Genomic DNA, 17146 nt, shown 5'->3' on the forward strand with positions numbered 1-17146 from the left:
TATGGGAAGGTGAAGTAGGGTCTACCATCTTTGCTGGCCATCACTGTGGACAACCCGCCACACCTACTATAGAAACCACCAGATCACCATCCGAGACTAGGTAGTCAGTGTTCCTTTTCAAGCAGTGGTGTTAAGGACTGAATATTCTCACCAAAGCACTCAATCCTAAGAGTAATGGCTGGTACTGGGGATATGGCACATAAGAATGAAGCCAGGAGCACAAACCCAAGCCAACTCTTCTCCAAGCTCACAGAGGGAGGGTGAGTCTAACAAAAGAGCTAAATCATCCAGACAGCTCCTCTTGGGCCTGCAATAAACAATTAGAAAACCGTATGTGTCCTCTGGAAATGCTTTGCAGGAAGTCAGGGCAGACTCATGGACAGGGCCCAAGATTGGCAGTCAAGAGACCTTAAGTCTGCAGGTGGCCTCTGCCACACATTAGCTCTGTGTCTCTGAACAAATCAAGGACAGGTCTCTGAGCTGAGTTTCCTATATGTAAGGGGAATGCCTTTAGCTAAGCCCCTCAGTAGGTTTAACACTCTCTACTTCTCTACAAAGCGTACTTTACGAATCCATCCAGGGAACCGCTGGCTCTGTGCACACTGCCAGAGATGCTGTTGGGGGTCACTGAGGGTCTGAACAGGTAAAGGGCAGATAAAGGCAGGGCTGGAGGAGGGAACCTCATGCGGTATACAAGGTGGCTTGGAATTTATTGGGAAGCTGGCAGAGCCCAGAGCAAGGGCAGCAGCAGTAGACAATGGGATAGATGTGGCCCAGAGAGGACCATTACCAGGGTGAACCCAGGAGCCAGCTGGATATTTGCAAGAAAAGCCCAAAGGCAGAGAGCACAGGTAACTCCAAAGTGGCAGGAACAATGAGACCAGAAGAGAATGTGGAGAGAAGAGTGATTTGGGGCTAAATACGATCAATGTGGAGACTGTGAGAATATACTTCCGTCTTCATTGTGCAAGCTCACTAAAGAGAACTTGGAAGATAATTTTAAAAATTAGAAAGAAGAAAATGTTACACCATATTTCCGCCATTCAAATGCGATCCCTTTCATCATGTGGGTGGACTGAGTCTTTCTTCGGGTAACATTCATTGGGCACTCATGATATCAAATGTTTTACTGTAATAACTCATTTAATCCTCATAATAACCTATGAGGCCCCACTTCATACACAAGGACACCAAGGCACAGAGAGGCTAAATAACTTGCCAAAGGCCACACAGATGGTAAGTGGCAGCTGAGAGTTAAACTCAGGAGCCTGAGTCTGAAGTCCACATACTCAGGCCCAATCCAGCCTTGCCTCCTACTCTTCATTATGTGACCTCAATGGAGTTAGTGAACATCTCTGCAAAGTGGAGACTATTCTCAGAGTAGCTGTGAGCATTAGCAATTATGTCAAGTTGTGCCAGCATCTTAACTAAAAGGGGCTGCCCACCACTTAAAAATGAGTTTCTGTTTCTGGTAAGTTAAATCTGTGGGGAGGGTGTAAGGTTCAGCTGAAGTCAGTCCAGTTGCAAGGTCCAGTTGCAAGTGCAGTAAAGCCCAGGGTTTAGGCGCTAACGCATTGGAATTGGTCTGCCTGGACTCTGATCCTCACCCTGCTACCTGCTACATTAGCTGCCTGAGCCTGTCTGTTCACCTGTAAAATGGAGATAAAAATAGTAGCTACTTTCTTGGTTTGTTTTGAGTATATGGGGCAACGTGTGGGAAGTACTAAAGAACTGCACTCGGGCATTGTCAGTGCTTGATAAATATGTAGGTGTAGATGGATGTAATGATAAATCTATGGTTATGTCATGTCACTACAAGATCATAGTCTCCTGTGTCAGGATCCTTGTATGTATAAGGGGAGGCAGCTCACAACAAAAACTTTCTCCCCAGTTACTGCACAATCTTTTGCTGCATTCTCAACCTAACAGCATTGTCCTATGTCCACACTGTGCAAGGGGCAGTGGGAAAAAATAAAGCATAAAATCCAGAGAAGATAAGGGGGACAGACCCCAGATTCTCACCCCTAACACTCATGTAGGTAGTTGGGGAGCGTTGCAGATCCACCAGGAAAATGATCAAAGGGTTAGCTACAGGACCTGGAAGGTAACAGCTGCTCTAGATGAGAAATGAGGAAGAATGTTCCCACTGGGTAGGATTTGTTAGATCATGAAAAGGTGTGGAATCTCTTTTTGGGGAGAGCTTTAAGAGGACCAACCTTGCTCTATAAGAATGGTCTTTAAGAGGAGTTCTTCACTCATGGCTTCAAGGAGCCCACACTTCTGTGAAGGTCATTGTCTCAACTACTTTGGTGAGCTGGAGCTTTTAGCTTCCAAGGATGGCACTCCATTGGAAGAGGGCGGCCAGCTCTTGACGAGGAGCACCCTCTTGGTGAGAGAGAAGAGGGAACCTGTACTCCAGGGAAGGAGGCGGCAGACCAATGAGCGCTAACAGGTATTCGGCTCTGACAGAGACCTGAATGTAAACCTTAGCACAAGGAAGGGCCTCAAACAAAATGGAACCACTGCAGGTCAAGCAGGGAAACCTGGAAGAGGGAAATCACCTCAGCTGCTCACTCTGGCAGAGGAGGGCTTCCCGGAGCTGGCATGGGCGGTGACGCTGGAGCAGGCATCCGGATTCCAGTTACCAAAGGTGCAGCCCCTTCTGGGATCTCTTCCCGCCACTAGACGAAAACGATTTCCGGAGGGTTGACGACGGCTTCGAGGCTGCGAGACCGTTTGCCGTTTGCGTCGGTCTTTGCCCCATATCTCCTCCTCTAGCTCCTTCTCAAACGCCCCAGGCTCGGAGCCTGGAATGCTGGCCCCGACCGGAAAGGGAGGCCGGAGTGCCAGACCCCAGAATGGACGAGTCTGCTACAGCGTCCAGGCCAGTGATCCGGCTGCACTTCTGGGGCGCGGGGACCGTCACAAGGCTGGCCTCGGCGGAGCCGGCGGAGCGCAGCAGCCTCAAAGGCACCACCACCGAACTCCGAGACGGTGCCAGGAGCAGCCCGGGGGGAAGGGGTTCGGGGACGTAGGGCCGCGGTCGTAGAGCGCAGCAGGGCTGGGCGGGCGGCGGCGCACCGGGAGTAGGCGGGGCCGGCGGCTCTTGGGTTAATGTCCGCTCCGCCCCGGCCTCACTGACTCAGTTTCACCAGAAACCCTGGGAGGAGGTGGCCGAGCGCACCCGGCACCGGGGCGGAAGCGGGGGCCCGAGCCGCGCAGGAAGCCGGGACCGGAACCTCGGCAGGGGCGGCTCCACCCCACTCACCTGCGCAGGTAACCGGGGCCCTGGAGCGCCAGGCGGAGACGGAGCGGGATCCGAGCATGTGTGGCCCTTTGTTGTGCGCTGCTGCGTGTGCCTGGGTACGTGAGCTCCTTAGCCTTCCATCTAGGGGTCCGCGAGCGGCCGGGTCACCGGAGTGGGCGTGGGAGGGCTGGGCCCGCATACCCCTTCTCACTCCCGGGGCGCGGGGTGCTTCCCAGCCCTCTTCTCGACTTCCTCCTGGCCTGCCCGCCTCCCTTGAAGTCTCTGGCTCATCCGGTGTGTCTCCTCCTCTGTCTCCTCCCCTCTTTCAGGTCTCCAGCACCCTTAGAGCCCAGAGGCCCGCACAGTGAAGGTGACCCCCGTGGGGAGGAGGGCAACGGCCCCGGGAAGGATGATGGCCCGTACCCGCCTCTCCCAGGCCAGCGTCCCAGCAGTCACCATGTGGCTCCTGTGCGCCCTTGATCTCTTGGGCACCGAGGCGGGGCCGCCGCCCGCGCCCCCCGGGTTGCCCGCGGGAGGCGCCTGCCTGGACCGCTTTACCGCCGGGGTGCCTGCCTTCGTGCTCGACACCGAGGCCTCGGTAGGCAACGGGGCCACCTTCCTGGGCTCTCCCACCGTGCGCCGCGGCTGGGACTGCGTGCGCGCCTGCTGCACCACCCAGAACTGCAACCTGGCGCTGGTGGAGCTGCAGCCCGACGGCGGGGAGGACGCCATTGCCGCCTGCTTCCTAATGAACTGCCTCTACGAGCAGAACTTCGTGTGCAAGTTCGCACCCAGGGAGGGCTTCATCAACTACCTCACGCGGGAGGTTTACCGCTCCTACCGCGAGCTTCGGACCCAGGGCTTTGGAGGTGAGGACAAGGGGGCCGGGTTGGATGGATCTGGAGAGACTCAAAAAAGGAACTGGTAATGGAGTCCTGGGGGAGGCAAGCATCAGAAAGGAGTGAGAAGGACAGACACATTCAGGCCTGACTCCTCCTTATAAGTAGGCAGTATAAACAGTAAACAAAAGACAGGCTACTAGAGTGGGGAGGGGTGACATCCTAGAACCCAGACTCTGGCTCCCTAATTCAGGATGTTGAGTGGGCTGGTGCTCTGGGATTTGTGTTTGAGAGAGAGGAGGCAGCGCCTACGGATTTTCGATTGCTGGTCCTCATATGCTAAGTCAGGGAGTGAGTTGTCTGGAGGCCGCCTGGTGACCAGCTAGATACCCCTGGCCAAGCACTGTGCTAGGTACCTTGAGGCTCTGCCAAGTGAGCCTGGGGTAGGATAGTCTGCTTCTCTACTGCTGGGCTTGGGCCTGGTTAGTATCTCTCTGCACCCCCTCTTCTCACCTACTGACCTTTTGGTGGTGTGGCAACAACTGCAAGATCCCAGATGCCAAATAACAAGCCCAGTCTGGGGTTGACCTAAAAGGGGAAGGGGTGGTGTTGTGGGCACAGTAGCCAGAGGCTCTGGGTGGGGGTGAGGAGGGTTGCTGAGTGAGTCAGCCCACTGGTATGTATACCTGGTAGGGGAGGGATGTCAGCTGTCCCTGCAGGTGTGTGTGTACGCAGGTGAGCCAGGCAGGGCTCTCCCAGTTTAGGATGTGATAGCCAAGCTACAAGGTCTGCTCACCTTGTTTACTTCTAGGGATAAGGGCAAAGTGGGGGCTCCTCCTCCTTCTTCCTAGGACTGAGCAGTTAGCTGAGATCGGGGGGCCCCTCCAGAGACCTTCGTTCCCCATTTTCTCTGTCTGATGATCCGGCCAGGTAGGGCTCCAGGGCAGGGATGGGTCACAACTGATAACCTCTGTTAGCACTTTATAGTTTACTGATTGCTGTGCCACTTAGTCTCTGACTTAGGCCTCATGACAACCACTTCTGAAAAGGGTGCTATTAGTTGTCATCCCACTTTTTAGATTAGGAAACTGACTCCCATGTTAAATAATTTGCCCAGGACATCACTGCCCGTAAATGGGAGACGTGGGACTCAACCCATGCAGGGTCTCCAAAAGTCCTGTGCTAGTTTTCACATAAGACCACCCTTTTGGTAGAAACATAGCACTCTGACCCAAGATCGCCCAGCAGATAATAGAACCAGAGATAGGGGAGCTGAGGGGCCCGGACAGGCCTGGTACTCAATCTGGGGGTGGTCTCAGTTCCCAGCTTTTTCCTGGGCCAGACTCTCTCTCAGATTAAGGACCCACTCTTTTTTTTCCCTATCCTTCCAGTAGTTCTCCTGGGTCTCTGAGGAGAGAGGTGGGATGGGGATTTTGGGTGGGGCAAGGAGAGAGTGGGCATCATCTCTGGGGCAGGCTGGGCCACCTGGGTCCCACTGGGCCAGGGCCTGAGCCTGTTCCACAAGGAAGTAGCAGAGAGTGTAGGTGGTGATGAGTCTAATTGACCTGAGCTGCTTGTGCCTTCCTGCTCTGACAGAGGGTCCATGGGGGTTCTACTTCAGGGCCAGCACCTGAAACTCTGGGGTCTGGTTGGGAAGATGAGCTGGATGGGGCCACAGGGTCTTGGGACCAGCCTTCCTTATTAGGAAATGCCCCCACCCCAGACTGGCTGGCCTGTTTGGCACAACACAGGGTGGAGTGGGGATTTCCTGGGTCATTTAGAGAACTGGGCAGGGTGTGAACTGAGTGCGAGCTCCAGGCCACTTTAAGGGTGCTGCAGTGCTTTGGGGGTTGGCGGGCACTGTTTGGGATCAAGGAGTCCCTTCTCAGCTGAGCCTGGCTAGAGGTTGGAGATGGGGAAGAGCAGGATAAAACCATCCTGGAGGCTAGGGCGGACCAATGCAGGCAAGGTGGGCACCTAGGTGCTCAGGGCATTTAAACCTTTGATTCTTTCGTTGGGTATAGAAGTCCTCCCCAGAGTGGGTTGATTTGTTCCTCTTTCCCTGTTTGTGGCCCATCTAGTCCAGATTCCTGTGGCCTCAGCAACATCTGCTAACTTCCTTCTCTCCCCTCACTTGCCCTCCCCCTCTTTCTGTAGAAGGAGTGGCTTAGGAGGTGGAGTCTGGGTTTCTTGGAGATGTACTGAGGCCTGGCAGCTGGGGAAGGACTTCCTTTATTGCCACTCTGGCCCTTTGCTCTCTTGGGGGTGGGAAGTAGGGAGTGGTAGGGTGGGGCATCTGCCCCTTGCTCCTGGGGCCTGGGGCTGGGTGGATGTTGCTGGTTTGGCCCAAGGTGCATCACTCTGCTGTCCACTTCCACCCCAGGGGCTGGTGGGGCTAGCCTGTCTGCCAGGTGGACTCCCACGTAGTCTTGTCTTTAGCTGATTACTTTCTGGAAAATGCAAGGAGGGAGGCATGGGTGTCCCCCAGCTCACTGCCCCCATCGCTTTTTCTTTTAGAGGTTACCTCAGAACCTGCCCCTGTTGGACCCTCTGCTGATTGCCAGCCAAGCCCCCTGGGTACAGTTCATCCCAGATAGGCACTTTTCTTTCCTGCTCTTCCAATTTTATTTCCTCTCCACCCCTGCGACCCAGGTCCTCCTTTTCTTATCCTTCTAGGCCTCTGCACCTGCATCTGACATGTTTATGGAAGCTCTCCCCTCTCATCCCTTTGCTGTCACTGTGTGTCCTGCTCTTCTCCCTGTTGGGTCTCCCCTCTGTGAGTCCCCTATTGGCTCCCTTTCTCTGCCTCGTCAAAGAGAAATCTCTGTGACTCAGCTTCCTATGAGCCGTTCTTATCTCTTACCTTATCTCCTTCCTTTCAATTCACTTACACTTGACATAACCTTCTGGAGAGCCTCTGTGGAGGGCAGTTTGGCCATGTCCATCAAAACTGTAAATGGAGGCACCTGGCTGGCTCAGTCGGAGGATCATGTAACTCTTGATCTCAGGGTTGTGAGTTCAGGCTCCACGTTGGATGGAGAGATCACTTAAATAAATAAATAAATAAATAAATAAATAAATAAATAAATAAATAAATAAACCAACCAACCAACCAACCAACCAACCTTGTAAATGCACATGATCCTCAACACAGTTTCACTTGTAGGAATTCATCTTGCAGCTATACTAATACATGTGTAAACCAACTTACCAGCTAGTTACTCATTGTAGTGCCGTGTCTAATAGCAAAGAATCAGAACCAATCTCAATTTCTGTCAATGCATCTTATAATTGGATATGGCAGTGGTGTTTTAATAATAATAATAAGCCCTGGGGCGCCTGGGTGGCTTAGTCGGTTAAGCCTCCGACTTCGGCTCAGGTCAGATCTCACGTTCGTGAGTTCAAGCCCCACGTCAGGCTCTGTGCTGACAGCTAGCTCAGAGCCTGGAGCCTGCTTCCATTTCTGTGTCTCCTTCTATCTCTGCCCCTCCCCCTTTCATGCTTTGTCTCTGTCTGTATCAAAAATAAATAAAACATTAAAAAATTAAAAAAAAAAAAAGCCCTGAAGCAATATGGAAGGAAGGAAGTAGGGAAGGAAGAGGAAAAGAAAGGAAAAAAACAAAGAATCTAAGTTAAGAGGAGACTGGTGTACTGGTTAAGTAAGTTGCAAATTATGATGCCTACATATAACGAGTACTGTGGAACCAAGAAAGGGGGAAACTCTGTGTTGCTATGGAATGATTTCCAAAATACATTGTGGGAAAAACAGAAAGAACTTGCATGCTTATAAATTCAGTACTGTCTCTTGCTAGTCACACACGCACATATAAAATAGTAAGGATGGTGGCCTCTAGTGAGAGGACCCTGGGAGGTTAAGGAGAAAAGGCTAAGAAAAGACAAGACTTAATACTCACTGCTCTTTTGTACTTTTTGGGGGGAGGGGAGGTGGTGGTTAGGTTTTAGTTTAATTAATTAATTTATTTTTAACTTTTTTTTTTTTCATTTTGAGAGAGAGAGTGGGGAGAGCAGAGAGGGAGGGAGAGAGAATCCAGCAGGCTCCACGCCACCAGCATGGATAACAATGTGGAGCTCAGACTCATGAACTGTAAGATCATGACCTGAACCGAGGTTGGACACTTAACCAGCTGAGCCACCCAGGTGCCCCAAGATTTCATTTTTTAAGTAATGTCTACACCCAACCAAACTTGCAACCCCGAAATCAAGTGTCTCATGCTCCACTGAGCCAGCCAGACACCCCAACTCTTTTGTATTTTTTGAATTTTGTATCATATATATGTGTTACCTAATTTAAAAACCCCGAGACAATGAACAGCAATCAAAATCACTCCTCTAAGTAGGTGAGTGGCCTGTAGCATGCTATTTTATAAAGACCATGAGCTATAGAGTCAGATAAACCAGAGTTCAGATCCCTACTCTGCGGTTCAGAAAATGAGTGACCCTGGGCAAGTCATTTAACCTTTCTGGTGTCAATTTTCTCATCTGGAAAGGGGCAAGAATGCAGCTGTGGCTGGGTGGTTAGGAGGGCAGGTGATGGAGATCTGTGGTCAGCAAAATTTCTGTAAAGGTTCAAATAGGAAATATTTTACACTTTGTGGCCCATACAGTCTGTTCCAGTCGCTCAGCTCTGCTGTTGTAATGTGAAAGCAGCTGTTAACAATATGTAAATATATCTGTCTCCATCTCTGAGTTTTCAGGAGTCCCCACGCACACTTCCACTGCCTGCTAGCCACTTCCCTCAATGGTCTTCCGTCCCTCAAGTTCAACTTCTCAATTCCAGGATCTCTCTAGATCTGGTTTCCCTTTTGTCTGTGCCTTCCCAATTCCCAGTGCCAGTCAGACATGGAAAGCTTTTTCTCACATCTTCCTTTCCATTCCTTTAACTATCCCTTTAATTCAGACGACTCCCTTCGCATGTGCCCTGAACTGTTGGCTCGGATCCACTCACTGGCCTCCTTGTTCCATAGAAGGCATTCCAAACAGAGGGATAGATAGCTGCTGCCTGGGCCTCCATCATTCATCTAGGAGGTCAATGTCTGGTGCAGCTGTGGTCTCTAGAACTCTGTGCCACTGATCATGGCCATGTCTGTCCCCTTCCTATACTGCCAGTTGTTAAATATTGACACATTATTTCTGCTGTGTCCACATGCTCTGGCCCTGCATTAAGGGCCCTTTGAGGTCTGTCTCATCCTGGCTGATCTCTTCAATTTCCGCCAGACCTGCCTTGCAAATTCCCAGTTCCTTCCTTTGGCTCATGTTTTCTGCTGTTATCAACAGCACCGCACATTCTTCCCTACAACCAACCAAATGAAAACAAAAACAAAAGAATTAAAAATATCCTTTCTTGGGGTGCCTGAGTGGCTCAGTTAAGTGTCCAACTTCAGCTAAGGTCATGATCTCATGGTTCATGAGTTCGAGCCCTGCTTCAGGCTCTCTGCTGTCAGCATAGAGCCTGCTTTGGATCCTCTGTCTCTCTCTCTGCCCCTCTGTTGCTCAACCTGCCTCTTTCTTTCTCTATCAAAAATAAATAAACATTAAAAAATAATAAAATTGGGGCACCTGGGTTGGCTCAGTGAGTTAAACATCTGACTTTGGCTCAGGTCATGATCTCAGTTCATGAGTTCGAGCCTCACATCGGACTCTCCGTTCTCAGTGCAGAGCCTGCTTCAGATCCTCTGTCTCCCTCCCTCTCTCTCTTTCTCAAACCTAAATAAACATTTAAGATAATAATAATAGGGGCACCTGGGTGGCTCAGTCGGTTGAGCATCCAACTTTGGCTCAGGTCATGATCTCACAGTTTGTGAGTTTGAGCCCCGCCTTGGGCTCTGTGCTGGCAGCTCAGGGTCTGGAGCTTCAGATTCTGTGTCTCCTTCTCTCTCTGCCCCTCCCCCACTTGTGCTCTGTCTCCCAAAAATAAATAAATGTAAAATAATAATTAATTTATGTTTAAAAAGGTAAAAAAAAAAAACACCTTTTTTCTCCCTTCTCAAGAAAGCCTTCCCTTTTTCCTCTGACTTGCTGTGGTCGCTCCCCTCTCTGCATATCCACTTCCTTTTCTTGTACACGCAGCACATATTACTTCCTCTTTTTGGGTCTTTTCTCCCATGTTGCTTCCTGGTGTTGGGCCTTATCTGCCTAACTGGACTGGAGTCCCCTCCAACTCAGTGTATAATTTCCTATGGCTGCTGAAACAAATTACTACATACTAGATGAGTCAAAACAATAGAAATTTACTGTCTTACAGTTCTGGAGGACACAAATCCAAAATCCAGGTGTTGTCAGGGCCACACCCCCTCTGAAGACCCTAAGGGAGAATCCTTCCTTGATCTTTCCAGTTCCTGGGGGCTCCATGCAGTCCTTGGCTAGGGGCCACATCACACTCCAGTTTCTGCCTGTCTTCACTTGGCCTTTCTTCATTCTGTTTTCTCCCCTTCTGTCTTTTGTAAAGACGTGTCGTTGGATCGGGCCTACCCAACTAATCCAGAATGATCTCGTATGGAGATGCTTAACTTCATTACTTTTGCTACCAGTCTTTTTCCAGTTAAGGTCACATTCACAAAATCCGGAGGTTAGACACAACCTTATTTTCTGGGTCTAACCATTCAACTTACTACAGGTAGGAATTCTGCTTTGTTCTGGTTTCTCTCCAGCCTCTAACTTGAGACTGGAGGAAGCCCCAGGCTCAGGCATCATCAGATTGAGCGAGGGTGTGATTCCCTCAAGACCTCTTGTAACGGGAGGCAGAGTCTGTCTGAGGGGGCAGAGGCACCCCCCTCCTGTGGCTACATACTCTAGGACACCAAGTCTTGCCACGTTGCTGCCCAGAGACTCGTGCTTACGGTTCTACCAGGACAGGATTCTCAGCAGCTATCCAGACCAGCAGAATGAGGGGTAATAGTGTTAATTACACATTTACTTATTTGGCTTTTCAAAAATATCGTTACTTTAAAATTTTAAACCACTTAGCACAAGTACTTGCTTATTATAGAAAATGGGGGAGGGAGGGGCACCTGGGTGGCTCAGTCGGTTAATCGACCGACTTTGGCTCAGGTCATGATCTCATGGTTTGTGGGTTCGAACCTCTCGTCAGGCTCTGTGCTGACAGCTCAGAGCCTGGAGCCTGCTTCGGAGTCTGTGTGTCTCTCTCTCTCTGTCCCTCCACCACTCATGCTCTGTTTCTCTCTGTCTCAATAATAAGTAAACATAAAATTTTAAAAAAAGAAAGAAAGAAAATGGGGGAGGGAGTGCCTGGGTGGCTCAGCCAATTAAGTGTCGATGTTTGTTCTCAGCATCATGAGTTCAACCCCCCACATTGGGCTCTGCACTAGGTATGAAGCCTACTTAAAAAAAGAATAAATAAATAGAGATATCTAGGTGGCTCAGTCAGTTAAGCATCTGACTCTCGATTTCAGCTGAGATTATGATCTTATAGTTCATGGGATCAAGCCCCACTTGAGGCTCTTGCACTGACAAGAGATTCTCTGCCCCTTCCCAACTTGTGTGTGCAAGCACATGTGCTCTCTCTCTCTCTCACTCAAAATAAATAAATAAATAAAAAGAAAATGGGAATAAGCTCCTTTCCTAAATATTTCTCCTAAATGGGATCAAATGGCACATGCTGTTCAGTATTTTCCTTTAGAAAGTAGGGTTTACAACATTAAAAATATCTTCAGTGTAACAAAGACTATCTAAATAGAGAGCAAGATGATAATATAGTTGTGTCATGAGCTCCTGCCTGTGCCTCATGCAGGCTGCTGAGTCCTGGGTTTGTTTAGGTGTGGCCCGTATTGCTCCCTACCCCAGGAGAGCTCTGGTCCATGCAGGGAGAGTTGATCTTACCTTACCTTCCCCTTCAGGGTCCCGGATCCCCAAGGCCTGGGCAGGCATAGACTTGAAGGTGCAGCCCCAGGAACCCCTGGTGCTGAAGGGTGTGGAGAGCACAGACTGGTACCTACTGCAGGGTGACACGGATGTCAGAGTAGAGGTGAGATCCTAGGCTGGCTCCCTGGCCCCCACCACAGCTCTCCAGGGTTTCTTTTCCAGGACCATTGGTCAACCTGAGGTTCCAGATGGTTGGGGTAGATAGAAGCTGAGGATACAATTAATCCCGAGTCCCTCTGCTTTCCCTGTGTCCTGTGGGTGTGGGGGTATGGCTGGGAGGACCTGGGACAGCTGAGGGGCATCGGGGGTCCCAGCCTGATGGCTACTCCTGTGTACAGAAGAATGAGCCGGACCAGGTGAAGCTATGGGGACTCAAGGAAGGCACCTACCTGTTCCAGCTGACAGCGGCCAACTCAGACCAGACAGAGAGCACGGCCAATGTTACAGTTACTGTGTTGTCCCCCAAGCAGACAGAAGGTAAAGGAGGGGACAGGGAGGGAGGACCTGGAGCCAGCCCCCTCCAATGATGGGGCCCCACAGAGCCCCCTCACAAACTTTCCTTTCCCCCAGAATATTGCCTCGCATCCAACAAGGTGGGCCGATGCCGCGGTTCCTTCCCCCGCTGGTACTACGACCCCACAGAACAGATTTGTAAGAGTTTCATTTATGGAGGTTGTTTAGGCAATAAGAACAACTACCTTCGGGAAGAAGAGTGCAAGCTAGCCTGCCGAGATGTGCAAGGTGGGCCTTTACGAGGTAGCTTGGGGACTCAGGTGACTTTCCCCCAGGGGTGTGGTCTCTCCATCATCAGGGCATTGGGTGTGGGAGTCCCGCATTCCCAGTCCCCTCTCTCCCCCCTATCAACTCATCCCTGCTGGGACCTGGCCCTGACTCCTCTCACTTGTCTATTTTCTCTCTCCCAGGCCCCTCAATGGACAGGCACCGTCCAGGTGGGCTTTGCTCCTTCCTCTGTTCCCCTCACCCCTGCCAGGTCATGCCTTTGCCCCTGTTTGAGCTCCCTTTGCGCAACCCATTCCTGCCCTTGTAGGATGTGTAAGGACCATGGGCACCCCACCCATTGCAGCCCAGCACCCTATCAGGAACTACCCAATTTGTGTATAGAAGAGTTTGGGTGGGGGGGTGCTAGAAGGGGAGCAGGGGACGTGTCATAATGCTATGCTGGGGTAGAGAAGGCCAGGTAGATGATGGACTCTGGTACTTGGTGACCTATGCTCAAGCCTGACCTCACCCTCAACACCGTCCTGCCCCACCCAGTGTGCTCTGGCACCTGTCACCCCACCGAGTTCCGCTGCAGCAATGGCTGCTGCATCGACAGCTTCCTGGAGTGTGACGACACTCCCGACTGCCCCGATGCCTCCGACGAGGCCACCTGTGAGAAATGTGAGGCCCGGGAGAGGGAGGGGCGGTGGGCAGTGGAGGGGGAGGGCCTGGCCATTCATCCTGCACCCCTGTAAGACCCTTGTTTGGGCCTGGGCTTCTGATCTTTCATTTTTACAGACACGAGTGGCTTTGAGGAGCTCCAGAACATCCATTTCCCCAGTGACAAAGGTGAGGTCCTCCTCAGGCACCCTGGGGCAGGAGAGAGGCTGGCACTGCCATCCTCATTCACCCCTCCAATGTGCCGAAGGGGCCTGCTGTGTGTGCCAGGCTGCAGGTGGAAAGCTGGCGGGCTCCTAGGCTCTCTTCAGCTTCATGTTTCCCAGGCCTCGGTCACCCTCTTAACACCATGCCCACATGTCACACTGAGGTGTTATTTACTCACCATTTTCCCTATAAATCAAGTACGTTTGTTTTTTTTTTTGTTCTGTTTTGTTTTTGTTTTTGTTTAGGTACGTTTTTAACTTAATGTGTTCAAGGAAATTTCACATCCGTAGCGTACATGAGAAGCCACTGTTATGTGCTAGAGGTTGAAATTAATTATTACAATAACTATAATAAAACAACGTTAATTTTCTCTGGACATTTACCTGCCAGGGATCAGACCCTGAGCCTTCACTGTTAAAAATAGACCGTTCAGTACTGGAGAGAAAACCGAGACCTTGACACAGTCAGAAAAGCTGAAAGAAAATGGAAAACAATAGTTACAGGACTCAATGTGGGATATTTCTGTGCCTAAGATTGTTGCCCAGGATTTGTCTGTTTCTGGGGCCCCAGAGGCCCTCACTGACTCTCAGCCTTCCTCAGCATGAGGTGGGTCAGGAGGTGGCTCTCAGCATCCCTGTGCAGCCTAGTGGATGGTGGCAGGGAGGCCCCCCCCTCATGGACTCACTCCCCCTTTGGCCTGTCCCTTACCTCCCAGGGCACTGTGTGGACCTGCCAGACACAGGTCTTTGCCTGGAGAACATCCCACGTTGGTACTACAACCCATTCAGTGAACGCTGTGCCCGCTTTACCTATGGTGGTTGCTATGGCAATAAGAATAATTTTGAGGAGGAGCAGCAGTGTCTTGAGTCCTGTCGTGGCATCTCCAGTGAGCTGGGCAGTGGGGGGCTGGAGGGGAGGGGAAGATAGGGGAAAGGCTGAGCTAGAGCACTCTGCTCTGTCCCAGGGGCCCAGGCTGGTCACAGCGCATCATCAGAGTGCTGGAATGGGAGTCGGGGAGGATGGCAGCGGGTGGACTGGGGCACTGAGGAGCAGTTGAGTCTCAGAGCCTTTAGTGCTGACTTGTCTCTCTCCTCATCATTTTGTAGAGAAAGATGTTTTTGGTCTGCGGCGGGAAACCCCCATTCCTAACGTAGGTAAGTCCTGTCTGCCCTCTCCCCAAGAGGATAAGTAGGTATCCTCTCAAGGATCAACTCCACGCGATTGCCTAAACCTGTGTTCAGAAGGATCCTGAGGTTGGCTAAAGGGACAGAGAACCACAGTCTGTAGTGATGCCTGCCATGGGCAGAGGAGGAAAGCACAGTAAAGTGCATGTTGTATGTTTGCCGTCAGAGCCCCAGGCCTTTCCTTGAGCTCCTAATGGAGCCCAGCTGCTTGTACGCTGGAGGTCTTTACATACCTGGCATCCATTTGACTTGGTTCCCTCTGCGCAGAGTGGGGGGTTGGGCATCAGAGCTGAGCAGGCTCCAGGAACTCCTCCATTAGGCCTCTTCTTCCCCCCAGGCTCCGTGGAAGTGGCCATTGCAGTACTCCTGGTCATCTGCATTGTGGTGGTGGTAGCCATACTAGGTTACTGCTTCTTCAAGAACCAGAGAAAGGACTTCCACAGACACCGCCAACACCACCACCTCCATCACCCTCAACCCCCTACCCCCGCCAGCTCCACAGTCTCCACCACAGAGGACATGGAGCACCTGGTCTATAACCACACGACTCGGCCCCTCTGAGCCTGGGGCTGCCTTGGCCCTTCAGTCTAGGGCTCTTGCAGGCTCTTTCCAGCTCTTGCCTGGCCCTCCTTCCTTTCTGTCAGGATGGAAGCCTGGGCCGGGGAAGACTTTGGGATCAGACTCCTCTAGCCTGTTTCCCAGGCCCACTCTGCTTCTGAGCCCAGGGCTCCAGCCCCTCTCAGAGATGTCTCAGCTAAGTTTAGGCCTCTCATTCCTGAGAAAGCTCCAGGGCCAGGGAGGAGCAGAAAACCTTTGAACCCGGAGTCCCATACACAGATGGACCTGTCTGCCTGGGATTTGTGAAGAAGTTGGAGTTTTGTTTCCTGTTTAAAGCCGCCATCTCAGAAGCTGGAGGTCCCAGCCCTGTCCTTCCCAGCTGGCCCTGCCACTCTGCACAGTTGAGGGCTAAAGGAGGGGGTAGGACCTCCCTGTATATTTTGTGCTATATAGAGCTCCTGTTTGTTTATTTAATGCCATGGGGATGGGTGAGAGGAGTGGAAAGGGGCCGCCTCTTCCCTTCCCCCAAGAGTACACCTGCCCGCCCTACAGAGCCTGATGCTCCATAGTATCCTCCCCACATGCCCCAGGGCTCTCAGGCATCACACCCCACCCATCCCCCTGCCCTCCACAGGCCCCAGTCCACCCACAGTGTAATAAAATAGTTGGTTCTGTGAGGCTGCTGCTGCCTCTGCTCTGTGGGCCACAGGAGAGGGACAGGGCTGCTGGGGGGGAGCTGGGACTGCCCTGTACAACCGGTTCAGGCTTTGGCCACCCTGTTGAGCAGGTTTTCCCACCCTTCCCGAAACTGCCCCAGCCCCTGAGGGTGGAAAGAACTGCCAAGTTTGACCACCAGAGGGGAGGGGTGAGAGGCTGTGCAAGAAGGGGGCCCAGGAAGGCTGCGGTGCTGCTGTGTAGCATTATTTCTTCTTGGTTGGAGCCTGTCAACAACCTGCTCAGTGGCTGGGGCAGATCCTAACTGTGGTGTGTAGCAGAGGACTCAGGGGAGGGAGCACAGGTTTGAACCCTGGTTCTTCTCCTTATTCCCTCTGGTGTGGGGGCCCAGGACACCCATCTGTGCTGCTCCCTAAGCTCTGCCTGCCCGGGAGGCATCCCACTCCACCCCACACCCCTCCAAAGGCATAAGCCACCTTTTGTTTGGTGCAAAAAAAAAAATCATTCATCTTTTTTAAGTTTCTTTGAGAGAAAGAGTTTGTGCATGTGAGTGGGGGAGGGGCAGGGAGAGAAGGAGAGAAAGAATCCCAAGCAGGCTCTGTGCTGTCAGTGCAGAGCCAGACAGGGGCTCAGCTTCACAAACCTTGAGATCATGACCAGAGCCAAAATAACAAGTCCGATGCTCCACTGACTGGGCTTCCCAGGAGCCTCCTTTAATTCATTTCTTTAACAAATTACATACTGAGCTTCTGTGTACTGACAATCTGATATTTGTCAAGATAAAGGACATAGGAAGCACCTGTGTAAGTGCTTTATGTATCTCAAGTCATTGTCTCAGCACACAGCCCTATGATGAAGGTCCTATTATCTCCAGTTTACAGGAAGCTGGCTCAGCAAAGCCAGATTCCCAGGGTCCTAGAGCTGGTACTGGAGGGCCAGGTTCAAACCCCAACATGAACGTGGCTCCCAAGTCTAGTGTTACCAAAGAGAGACTTTTAGATTGTAATAATTACTATGCAGGAAAATAACATGGGAATGTGAGAGGTTGGAGGCTACCTTTAAATGACTGAGGGTGAATGTACATACCTGACTCACAAATGTACAGCTCAATCGATTTCCCTCACTGTACACACCCAGAA

At 51.4% G+C, this 17146-nt stretch overlaps 1 protein-coding gene and 1 long non-coding RNA gene across 5 annotated transcripts; one reads left to right on the forward strand and one right to left on the reverse strand.

The window, feature by feature from the left end:
- The first annotated feature begins 3129 nt into the window (after positions 1 to 3129).
- On the forward strand, positions 3130 to 16009 carry SPINT1 (serine peptidase inhibitor, Kunitz type 1). Of its 4 annotated transcripts, none has more exons than XM_029951994.1 (11): positions 3130 to 3363; positions 3577 to 4116; positions 11961 to 12088; positions 12324 to 12462; positions 12556 to 12741; positions 12909 to 12935; positions 13261 to 13386; positions 13504 to 13554; positions 14306 to 14476; positions 14697 to 14744; positions 15112 to 16009. In XM_029951994.1, exons 2-11 carry the CDS (start codon positions 3657 to 3659, stop codon positions 15333 to 15335), a joined length of 1560 nt encoding a protein of 519 aa, XP_029807854.1. In that variant the 5' UTR covers positions 3130 to 3363; positions 3577 to 3656; the 3' UTR covers positions 15336 to 16009. The 4 variants fall into 4 exon arrangements, with proteins under 4 accessions (XP_029807854.1, XP_029807856.1, XP_029807855.1 ...); XM_029951996.1 differs by having other exon boundaries at positions 12556 to 12726; XM_029951995.1 differs by having other exon boundaries at positions 3130 to 3276.
- On the reverse strand, positions 6303 to 7117 carry LOC115302016. The gene is made up of 2 exons (XR_003913388.1): positions 6950 to 7117; positions 6303 to 6536 (listed from the first exon to the last, which is right to left on the reverse strand). It is a non-coding gene; the product is annotated as an uncharacterized LOC115302016 (long non-coding RNA).
- Positions 16010 to 17146: the final 1137 nt, after the last annotated feature.

This window comes from Suricata suricatta, chromosome 9 (genome assembly GCF_006229205.1).
Source record: "Suricata suricatta isolate VVHF042 chromosome 9, meerkat_22Aug2017_6uvM2_HiC, whole genome shotgun sequence".
Lineage (NCBI taxonomy): Eukaryota > Metazoa > Chordata > Mammalia > Carnivora > Herpestidae > Suricata > Suricata suricatta.

Bases quoted from the DNA above. Each gene is read 5' to 3' on its own strand.
- SPINT1 (XM_029951994.1), top strand. From the start codon at position 3,657: ATGATGGCCCGTACCCGCCTCTCCCAGGCCAGCGTCCCAGCAGTCACC. The intron at 12,463-12,555 runs GTAAAGGAGGGG...CCTTTCCCCCAG, and splicing joins GTCCCCCAAGCAGACAGAAG to AATATTGCCTCGCATCCAAC. The intron at 12,742-12,908 runs GTAGCTTGGGGA...TCTCTCTCCCAG, and splicing joins GCAAGGTGGGCCTTTACGAG to GCCCCTCAATGGACAGGCAC.